The 11,621-nt window shown below is 38.5% G+C and overlaps 1 protein-coding gene across 7 annotated transcripts in view; it reads left to right on the top strand.

Moving 5' to 3' along the window:
- Positions 1 to 418: 418 nt before the first annotated feature.
- The window catches only part of LOC127004475 (leucine-rich repeat-containing protein 45-like), an 18,975-nt gene continuing 7,772 nt past the window's right edge, over positions 419 to 11,621 (top strand). For 2 of the 7 annotated variants that reach the window (XR_007757843.1, XM_050872226.1), the window contains exons 1-15: positions 425 to 565; positions 1,778 to 2,013; positions 2,265 to 2,358; positions 3,271 to 3,437; positions 3,894 to 4,072; positions 4,532 to 4,660; positions 4,971 to 5,142; positions 5,488 to 5,701; positions 5,979 to 6,056; positions 8,784 to 8,895; positions 9,051 to 9,157; positions 9,519 to 9,668; positions 10,018 to 10,191; positions 10,638 to 10,774; positions 11,059 to 11,235. Coding sequence is in view for 5 of the 7 variants with exons in the window: in XM_050872226.1 (XP_050728183.1) it covers positions 1,928 to 2,013; positions 2,265 to 2,358; positions 3,271 to 3,437; positions 3,894 to 4,072; positions 4,532 to 4,660; positions 4,971 to 5,142; positions 5,488 to 5,701; positions 5,979 to 6,056; positions 8,784 to 8,895; positions 9,051 to 9,157; positions 9,519 to 9,668; positions 10,018 to 10,191; positions 10,638 to 10,774; positions 11,059 to 11,233 (1,974 nt within the window). In the remaining 2 variants the exon portion in view is untranslated. Of the gene's footprint in view, positions 835 to 1,777; positions 2,014 to 2,264; positions 2,359 to 3,270; positions 3,438 to 3,893; positions 4,073 to 4,531; positions 4,661 to 4,970; positions 5,143 to 5,487; positions 5,702 to 5,978; positions 6,057 to 8,783; positions 8,896 to 9,050; positions 9,158 to 9,518; positions 9,669 to 10,017; positions 10,192 to 10,637; positions 10,881 to 11,058; positions 11,236 to 11,621 lie in introns of those variants that run through there. The other 5 variants (XM_050872229.1, XR_007757844.1, XM_050872227.1 and 2 more) reach the window with 5 other exon arrangements.

The raw sequence follows: 11,621 nt of genomic DNA, 5'->3' as shown, positions 1-11,621 counted from the left end.
TGAAAGAGTGGATATTGCTGCTGCTGGGGCTGAGTGGATCGGGATACGAGTGGTTGAAGCAGTGAAAGACTTCTTGGAAAGTATGTGGCATATAAGATGTAGGGAATAGTATTTTGTCCCATGTACATAGGATACTGCCTGTTCAGTATGTTTTATTTATTTATTTATTTTATTTTTTGTTGTTTTCTTAACACAGGAGCTGCCGTTACGAAGGCCTGATGTTGGAGAAATCCCAAGTCACCTGTGACATCAAGATCAAGATCAACAACATAAACAAACATTTGAGGGCCCTGGTGACAGGCCGGCCAGCACAACCAACAACTCCTGATAACAACTACCACTGACGGGGCTCTAGAGGCTGTGGGTCCACAGCCTAAATAGCCCCATAAAACACCCACGAAGAAGAAGAAGAAGAAGAAGGGCGTTGTGGGAAGTTCAGTGGTGTAGTTAACGTTAGCTGACATAGCTCTGGAAAAGCCTCGCCTGTGTTCCTCCGGTGCCATGAGCACGAAGCAGTAATATTTGTTAGTTAAGTGGTGGCTGGGACGGCCCAGGAGCAGCGTAAGTAAGTGCAAGTAACAAAAGCTTGTGACTCCGTTATCGCTCTCAAGCGTCCCTCAGCGGGTGAGCGCTGCCCGAACAGCAGGTGGTTGTCTGGTACCAGACATGGCTAGGCAGATGTCAGAAGGGCTGACAAGGTTCGTTGGGCTTAGACTTTGAGCAGCTGCACACGGCGGACCCTCCGAGCAGGCAGCTGCCCACCGGCAGGTAGTGGATGCTGACCCACCCGTTGACGAACCCCAGCCTCTCCTGACGAGGGAAGAGAGGCGCGCGGTAAGGAAGAGGGATGGCGACATAACAGTTGGCAAGGCTGCTCAAAGTAGGAGGTGCAGCCATGATCTGAGGGATGCATGCAATTGTGACAATATGGCAATCTGGGACCGGATCCAAGAAGCGTTAGCAATGTTGCCAAATGAGATAGCAAGGTTGCTAAGTGAAATAGCAATGTTCACTGTTGTTCTGGTACTGTTACTCCTGACTGAAAAAGGTGGCTGGCTGTCCCTATATGGAAAGGGAAAGGGGAATGTCAGGACTGTAACAACTACTGTAGTTTGAAGTGCTCAGCATGCCAGGCAAAGTGCTTGCCCATCTATTGCTCATGTAGATTTGTAGCCAAATACTTAAGTTACAGAGGCCTAGGAAGTCTGAGCTCACACCTGGAAGTCAACAACTGACTACCCTAGCACTTTGCATATTGATGGATTGCTGACATGGCTTTTGAGAAGAAATGCTTACACCCTATGTTGATCTCAACTTCTCAAGAGACTGTTGATTCAGTGCATAGTGAATTACTGTGGGCTCTACATTTTAGGAGTTGCCCTTTATTATTTTTCTTTTTCAGGATTTTTTTTTCTATCTCATAGTATAGACCTTTGAAACCGGTTCAGGTACTTTTGCACATAGTTTTTCAGGCTCAACATTGAAATTAGCTAGCTGCTAAGGTGATTTTTATCAGTTGGGTCCATCCTCACTTCTCTACCATAACAAAACTTTACTAAATAAAGTAAATTAACTACATCAGTCAAATAAGTACCATGACCAATTAATATATTCAAAAGGGTTAGTGACTTGTATTTTTGAATGATGGCTAACCTAATTAATCCAAATATTAGCCGATACAACCTTAGAAGAAAACTTTGTGTAAAAAGTTATATTGGTAACATTAGGTAAAAATATAAGTGTGTCACATGATTTACCAGTAATCTTTCTTCCTCAGGGAAGTTTTGAAATAACAATATTCAAGACTTCTAGAATGATAACCTTAGGAATTGTGTCTTATTGAGGAAGTTGCAAGTGCTGTCCTGCATGAAAACGGTGAAGAAGGTGCCATAATCCTACACTATATTTTGTTCATCATTATAACAAAATGGGAGAGATCATTGATCTCTACAAACAGCTCTGCAAGAAACATAATATAGAGTTACAAGAATGTGTCCAAAAAGCACTGATGGGGTAAGTAAATACCTGGATATCAGTGGAGTTGTAATATATATTTATTATTTTCTAACACAGTTAATATCTAGAACCTCTCATTAGTAATTATTCAGAAAAGATTTTTTTCAGCCTTAATAATATACCTAGTAATGTGAAATGTGTAGGATTTACCCATTTATCAAAACTCACATTATCAGTATAGAGAGATAAAGAAAAGTGTTGTATACTATAAAAATAGTGGTGTAATAGCTGTTATTATCTTTTGACAGGAGCCCCATGCTGAACTTATCCAACCAAACATTGGATGTGGGGACGTGCGCCGTGGTGGGCAAGCTGATACAGGTGTCGTCAAAAATAGAGAAGGTAAAGGAATGCGATTAAGATTATTACTTAACCTTACAGACGTCCTCAAATTTTGTGGCTTAAGCAAGTTGATGGATCCTACTATGTGGAAGGGGCCCTGCATGGAGTTGTGCCCAGAGTGACTCCTGGTTTTGTAATTGTAGGGTGGGCTAGATGATGCATCCAGCTTAGCATATGCCCCTATTGATTGACTGATTATAGACCTTTGGATGTCACATATCTGTTACTTACATTTTACTACCCCAGAGTAAAATAAGTTTACCTTTTTATAAGTGTACAATGGTTATTCATTTCTGGATGTAACAGGGTATGTGAGAACTGAAAGCAGTGTGAAGGTACTCTTGACTTTAGCTTAAAGTTTGTCTACACACTCACTGACAGCAATTAGGGCAAACCAATATATTTATGCTTGTATTTGTATTTGATATATAGATAAATGTGGTACATTTGTATTTTATCAGAGCAATTGAAAGTTGTGTTTGTATTTAACATGTATTTGTTGACTTCATACTTGAACAGTCACATGGTGTGCATCCTCATTGCACTTGACAGCCTCCTTGTCTGACTCTTGTTTCTTCTCTTGTTTTCTTGTTTCCTTTAACCTTAATCACCTTGCCTGGAGGCCATAAATTAGGTTATGCTGATGCTTTGTAGCCTTATGTATGATCATCATCATCATAATTAATGACCCTGTTTCCTGCAGAGGCAGAGTGAGAAGTCAAAAAATACATACCATATATATATATATATATATATATATATATATATATATATATATATATATATATATATATATATATATATATATATATATATATATATATATATATATATATATATATATATATATATATATATATATATATATATATATATATATATATATATACTAATTTAACTTTTTGCCATCAGGTAAATTTTGAAGATTGCCTGTTGAAAGAAGATGGCATCAAATCAATTCTGCTTGGCCTTTGTGGCAACTCCTCGGTGAAGACTCTGGTCCTTAAAGGAAACTGCATCCAAGGCAACACCACAATTGCTTTAGCTAAAATGTTAAGGCATAATTCCACCATTGTTAGGTAGGTTATATCTTCCACTGTTCCGGGCACATAAAGAAGAAGAGTATAAGCCAATTTTCCTCATGTTTGTTATTGAAGACAACTAAAAGGGATGTAGCTTCTTTATTGCAGAGAGCTGAAGTTAGGAGCTGAGCCTACATATAACCTGTTTTAATCATAAGCGTACTAGACCTAACTGAACCTAACCCTAATATAACTTAACTTTACCTAACCTGTTATTCCTGTACTCAATGCAACAGCTACGGTACATCCTTAAGGTCCATGCTCCATACCCTTAGTTCATGAATGCCATTAGATGAATTAAGGTTGTCATATGTCACTTTCCATAAATATTAACCATAGATGGTCTTCATGATATTCATGTTTCCTAAGTTAGTGTATTTATCTAAGTAAATTGTTGCTCATCAATGTTTATAGTAATTATATAGTGATTATTTAATGCTCATGCTTTTATAGATTATCTTTGGAGTGGAATAACATGGGGCTACATCCAGAGTCTTTTGCATCTTTCTGTGAGGCTCTCGCTAAGAACTCTACCGTACAACATGTAGACCTAAGAAGTAACCATTTGGGGGCAGAATCAGCTGCTCCTCTTGCCCAAGTTTTATTGAAGAACTGTGGCTTGACATCCCTAGGTGAGTGCAAAATTAGTCCTATTATTTTTCATTGTATTAATCATTATGCCTTGGATGTAATTGCAAGAGGAAATGTGCTGAGAGGGAGTGCCAGAACACAAAAAGTCTGAGATGCTTCTACCAGGGTTACTCCCTTGAAAGAAGTTCCTGTGCGGTAATAGGGCATTGAAGATATAGATAGATATTCATAAAAGAAAATACCTCACCATGTTCTCTTCTTCCTCCAGTCCTTTCATTCACACCACAGTACATTTTATGTTAATAACATAGTATTTTAATCTTGGTAGACCATTCATTGAACCCTTCCAACTCATGTCTCCACATCTAAACACATACGGTCCATGTCTCCACAGCATTTTGTCTCTCCATTTTGTGTCACTAGTATCTTGAAGGCATTTACTTGTATACATTACTTTACATTATATATGCCTACTACTGAATACGATCTGTGTCTTTCAGATTTATGCTGGAACAATCTTGGTGTGTCTGGGGGTAAGATTCTGCTTGAAAGTCTCCGTAATAACAGAACACTAACGCGGCTCAATTTGACTGGAAATAATATCACCAACGACATCATTTCAGCTGTTGGTATGTATTGCGTCTGACATTTCCTGTAGAGGATTGACATCAGTACTCTTGGTAGTTTCATACTTGGGTACACATTGTATTCTGCTATTGCTAATGTGATACAGTGTTTGCTAATGTTGCCTTTTTAAGAAGGCAAAGGATAGATGCATTGTGGATCAGTTGAATCAATATAATAATAACCTATGTTAGATTGAAGTTGAAACTGTTAAAGCTAGATAAGAATAAAGGCAGGAGTACATGATTAAATCTGCAGATGAAAATATTTAGTTATTTAATGTACTTTCAAAAGTTATGTTTCATTACTTTGTAGATGCTCTGATGAGTAAAAGTAAACTTGCATCTGTAAAAGAAAAAGAGTACATAGGACAGACAACCTTGCTGAAAGACCAGCTGGAGAGACACGAGCAATACTCTGTTCAGCAAATTAAGCAGCTGGAGGACAGCCTGGCCCAAAGAGACCTGACACTCAACATGACCATACAGTAAGTAGAGCTGTAAAAAGCATCCATTATTGTTATTCAAGTAAAATATTATTATATAATCAAAATAATACTTAATTTCAAGTAAAAAAAAACTACAGTAAAATTTTCTTTTTGAGGAAAGAGTATCATTTAAATGGTACTTGGGTATTAAATGTAAAAGTATTACAAGTATTGAACCCAAAGAGCATTTAAGTATTTACAGTGAAGTAAAAGTCTATTAATCCAGTTTACAGGGGAGCTGCCTTATGCTGGAGTATTGGTAATGCGCAATGCCAAACAATTTTTTGGTAGTACTAAGCTGTTCCATTCATAATATTATTAGTATTGATATTTTGGCTTCTACAGAGAGGGGGAGTTTCGGACTGGGAAACTGGAGGAGCAGTTGTCGCATAAGTCCTTGGAGCTAAAAGCACTGCAAGCCAAATATGAGGTAGTCACTTCAGCACTTCACTTGAGTCAGGAGAGGGTGACTGCTGTGGAGGAGAGGAATCATTCTCTGGAGGAAGAACTCAAGTCAAGTCAAGAGGCAGCTGCCTCAGAATACAAGAAAATAAAAAATGTAGGTATAGTGTTCTTTTTATGGCATGTGAGGCAGGCTAAGGGTAAGACAAAATTCTGAATGAAATGCTTGCATCATGATGCCCCAACTAAAATTACTTGACAGAGAAAGATCCCCCAAACAAAAATTGGTATTTATTAGAGATGTCATGATATTCCCCTCAAATATTGTATGATATTGTGAAATTAATTACTGACAAAATCAAAATCATACTGTATTGCATGATGCACCAGTTCCTGTTTTCTGTGACATGTGGCCAGAGTGTATTCTTTCACAGGCCCTGGACACAGCTAACGATCAGCACAGCGAGGAGGTGCACTCACTACGCAGCAACATAACTCTACTGCAGAAAAAGGTCAGGAAGAACATCCTCTCCCTAAATATATGTAGTCTCTTTCAAAATAATTAGGATTTGGAAGTAGGAAGGTAAGGTAAATCAAACCTGAAGCTGTGCGTGCCATCGGTGCTCATTTCTGGCACGTTGGCCCATGAGCCTGTGACAGGAAATAACCCATTACCCCAGGACTCAGGGCCATTGTGACATCTGGGTTACCACAGTTTACCTTCCCCAGGTACCCATTTATTGACTAGCCCAAAAGGGGTGATGATCAGTTGGGTGGGCTGTACTCTGCTACTCGGGCAAAGATTTGAACCATGTACTACAGATTCGAAGCTAGGTGTGCTAACCACTTCACCATGGAAGAAGGGACTTGAATATATTAGTATAATGAACTAGTACAGGTAACTCTCGATTTACGCGAGTTTGGTTTACGCGTTTTTGAAATAACGCGGGGTCCAAAATCAAAAAAAAAAATTTATTTACACGTTTTTTCCACTTGTACGCGATATTTTATGGAGTGGCCACCAGATGTCTCACGCAACTGGACTCACATAGCGCCGCGGCCACACAGCATAGCTCAGTTCTTCCCGCGCGCCACTTGAACAGCAATACAGTACCCACGCTGCCACGCTACTCAACAATAGGGGTGGGCAGTTACCGGTGCTAACGGTACTAGCTATATGGTACAGTACCGGTACCAGACTGCTCGGTACCGGTACCAATACTAGCTAGCCACTCATGGTGTCCCTCATTTCTTCCTCACACGAGTGAGGCTGAGACTGAGTGCCTGAGTGGATATCTCGGTGATATGGATATTCTCTCTCTCTCTCTCTCTCTCTCTCTCTCTCTCTCTCTCTCTCTCTCTCTCTCTCTCTCTCTCTCTCTCCACTGAATGAAGTGAATAAGCATATTATTCTCACCATCACTCGTAGGTTATGACAGAGAACTAGGCAAGACACAATTCACACGTTTCTGGTGACACGCGCCATGCAGCTGTTTGTTGTGTGGGTGTGGTTGTGTGTTTTGTAAACAATGCAAATGGCGGCCTGGCTGGTATTGCGCGAAATATCTCCTCGTACAAGACTCATGATGTACAGTTTCTGATATCATATTTACCCCATTATTCTCACTAATATTAATAATTAATAATGAACACATGGATATTTTTTTCCAATATGATTTTTTATGTAGCTTGTACTGCTCCTTTTTTTAGTCATACAATCAAGCCACCTGTGACATCAAGATCAAGATCATACAAATGGCGCCCGACGGAAAAACGGGATAACAGCAAGGCATGGGCAATCCTCCATCGATTTCAATTTTGTATGGTAGTTATTAGATCGCCCTGTATTCTATGGTAACATATTATAAGACAGCTACGGACTATGAAGGATTATATACAATGATAAAGGAAAGTTTGCCGTTGTTATTGGATAAGACAAAAAACAGACCCTTAAAAACACCCCAAAGAAGAAAAAAATCATTAAAAATTTGTACATTCGGCGTACAAGGCGCAGGCTAAACTTTCAGGCATTTTTTATGAGAAAAAGGTGTGCGCTATACGCTGAAAAATACGGTATTTATTTTTCGACAGAAACCTACCTCTTGTTTGATTTACATTGTTTTTGATTTACGCGACCTCTCCAAGAACGCAATACTCGCGTAAATCGAGAGTTACCTGTACACATAGTGTAGTTAATATATTAGTAAAGATATAAAGCGTAGTGATGAAAACGGGGTATGGTGAAGTGATTTGGAAATGTAAAAAGGATGGTAAAGAGGAGGGCAGAACAACCTCTGAGACCTGGGCCTGAATAGGAAGGCTTCTGGAGGCAGAGCTGGATGGAGAGCTGCTATTAGGTGAACAAGGCTAATGCATGCAAGCATACCTATATATAGCTTACCCAAACAAAAACAAAAAAACAAAAAAAAAATGTGAAAAGGAAATGTTTGTGGGGATATATAAGGTCAAGGTTTGAATGTTATATGCATGTTCAGCATGTGTTAATTCAAATATATGCATCGAACCTATATCTGCTAAATTCTTCATATGTGGGTAAAATTGGCGTATGCAAATGGTGCTAATTTTATTGCAAGCCCTATGGATTAACTATTGGGTAGGATCTGCAAATGTGATCTGTGCTAAATCATTCTATTATTCCTTTATATATAACTTATTGTTTACATGCCATGACTTCTCAGCATCTGGGTGGCTTCAGTAGGACAATACAGGACATCACAACATGTCAAGTTCTTGGCGGCCAGTGCTGTGGCACTGTACTTTTGTAAACTAGAGGCAATGGATCAGTGTGGCATGTGTTCTTAGAATAAGCTTGTCTGAAAGCTCTTGTGCTATGATGAGCAGAGGAGTTGCAGGGAACTCACAGGAGGGTGCCATCTTTGTAGCACTCAGGTGATTGAGTGTTTAGTTGGGCTGCACAGAAAGAGCACAGTACTTTGTGGACAACTAACACAGTATATTAAATTATTATTATTCCTTTGCTCATTATACCATTTTTATTGTCTGTAGTACCATATTAATGCAGTGTTCATGTGGAAAAGTGTGGGGTTGTAGAATGTATCCTTATATAATCAGTGAATATTCTCATTATATGAGGTTTTCATCATTTGACACTTGCTGTTTCTCCAGTCTTGACTTTACTGTAATATATAGTGTTGACATCAAAATAGTGAGGATGATGGTAATGAAGATGCGTATTAAGCTGTGCTACTCATTTTCAGGTTGGTGAACTGAATGTAGAATGTGACAGTGTAAGAAAACAAAATTTTGACTTCAAAGAAACTACATGCTCCCTGCAAGCAGAAATAAAAGGTCTAAAAGTGGAGTGTGGGGGTGAGTGTGAAACATCCAAGTATTGTAGTCTTGAAGGGAGGGAACATGAAATAATTGTTACTCTATATTAAGAAAGTACTAAATAGTTAAAATTCAACATTTTTAGGATGCACATTTTTTATTCAAACAAGAAACAAAGTTCATCATTTTGGCAGAGATGGTGTCTAAAGAGCAAGCAAAACACAAGGAGATGATGAAGAGCATAGAGAAGCAGCACAGCTCTGAGATACAACAGCTGAAGTCAGATCACCGGCAGATTGAGGTAAATATGAAGGCAACAAGTGTAAAAGTGATGGCATATGTGCTTTGTGCTCACTTACCTTGCTGCTCAGTTTTCAACTGTAGGGAGGAATTTAGTATCGACTGCTTTCTGATTTCAATTATTTCAAAATTTGCTTGAAATATCCACTTGAACTATCCATAAAAATATTTATATTGGTATATTATTTAAATTTAAGATTAACCTAGCATTTGTTGCATTGAGATACGTCACATTAGTCTGTCTTAAAGAAATCTTTGGCAGTAGTTCTTGCTTATTTTAGTAGTGTTATGTCCTTTGTGTAATGAAATTAACACCAGTTTATGCTGAAGATGAAGGTAAGCTGAAACAGTATGTATATCAGGCAGAAATGAAGGGGAAGCTTGCCAATGCTGAGACCTGGAAAACTGAAGCTCAAGCTGAGGTAGCCAGTCTGCAGACACAGCTCACTACTGAAAGAGCCTCAGCACAGGCTCAGTTACTGTCACTGAAAAGGCAACTCAAAGGAGAACATGTAAGTATTACCATATAAGCTTATTTTATTTAGCCATTGGTTGGCATCTACTGTAATATAACAGTAGAAGCCAAGCAATGGCTGAAGAAAATGATAGGAAACAAGAGGACATATTTTGAGAATCAGGAATGTTATTAAATATTCCCAAAATGTGCTGTCCGTTGTCTCATTTCTTGTCATTGTGGCCAATTCATCTTACAGTGGCCAGCTTTTTTAAGAAGTGTTTAGGGGCATTCTTTGTTCCTTATCATTATGAACACTTGACCATTTTCAAGAACTTCATAAGTATTAAAGATTTCAGAGATATTTGTAATTTTACTTAACTGATCAACAAAACTTAACGGTTCAGGCTGCCATTGTTCGAGGTTTAGAAGAGCAGCTGCATGTTATGGAGGAGAGTCGAAGTGATGCAGAGGAGCGGCTCAGGAGTCAGGTTGTGGCCAATTCAACTCTCAAGGCAACTAATACCAAACTCACCTCCCACATACATGCTCTCAACAACGACATAACAGAGCTGCAGGCTGTGAGTCATTTACATATTCTTACCCTACCTTGCTTTTGCATGGAAAGGGATGTTGATGGCAATGCTATCCATATTTCCCTTTCCATTATATATGATTTTCTCTTTTTTTACTTGGTTTATTTATCCCTGTATATGTGCTTCATTACATTTAGAAGTGTTTGAAAAAGGTGGGAGTAAAATATTCCTTACCTGTGCACATTTTTCCTGCTTCTTGGTTATCTGTCACTCCTTATTGATTTTGATTCATCTTACTATGTAAAGTTGATTTCAAGTACAGTTTGCTTTCTCCCCCAGTAGCTCTTGCTCAACATCATACTTTAGCCACCTTACCCATCTAAACAACTACATTCATATAGATCATCCTTAAATCTTAAAATTCAATATTATCATCTGAAGAAACAATATGTGAACTGCTACTCTTGTCCTGAAGAAGCTGTTGTTTACAGAGGGTGGAGAGCAGGGAAGGAGAAGTAAAAGCTGCTGAAAAGCATATTGCAGAAGAATTTTCAGCTCAAATAGAAGAGCTGCAACAAGAGTGCAAACAAATTTCAAAACTGAACAACATTATCTCAGAGCAGAAGAGGTAGACTCCATACATCTGTATTTGTGATTGTACTCTATGGAAGCACTGTCCTGCACACCTGCTTCTGCTGAACACATGCTTCAAGTGCACAAATTATGGAGCAAAGGTTGTTGTGAATGGTCAAAGTAAATGCATGCCTTCATTGGTGTAACATTTACACACACATGCATGTTTACATGTATGCACATACGCACGTATATACACACACACACGCATGCACTCACACACACACAGAGTTGCATGGTATATATATTTCCATAAGTTATTGCATTCCAACATTCCAGACTTATCAGCGACTTGGAGCATGAACGTGATCTTCATAAACGAGAGGCAAAGCTGAAAGAGGAGGAACTTAAGAAATTCCATGATGATGAGGCACGTAGGGTGGCCATGCTGCACTCTGCCTTTGTGTCCTACTTCAGTTCCTCTCCTGGCAACTCACCGTCCAAGCTAAAGTGAAGGTTGTTACTGTTTTCTTGTTACTGTTTCCATCCCTTCACCATTTACCAAACTCCCATAATAACAATTTCTCGACCTGCAAAACTTAAGACGATTTTCTCATTTGTCAGGTAGCAAGATATTATAGTATATAAACAAATTTTAAATGCTTTAATGTGCATTATGCTATATCTTTAATTCAGAGAGAGCAAAATGTCCAAGCAAACATCAAATGCATTGAGACAGACTGGCTGTTCATCATCCAAAACCAAATTCTGATGTCACTGGTTGTGGAAAACTCAGTATAAAATATTTTATAAAAATTGCACCTTAATACTTATTGAGTGAGTACCAACATTTATCACATTTACATAAACATACACTGTACTTGTTACATTTTGTAAAAATA

Source organism: Eriocheir sinensis, chromosome 28 (assembly GCF_024679095.1).
Source record: "Eriocheir sinensis breed Jianghai 21 chromosome 28, ASM2467909v1, whole genome shotgun sequence".
Classification (NCBI taxonomy): Eukaryota; Metazoa; Arthropoda; class Malacostraca; order Decapoda; family Varunidae; genus Eriocheir; species Eriocheir sinensis.
Note: the sequence above shows the minus strand (reverse complement) of the source record. Positions and strands in the feature narration are given on the sequence as shown.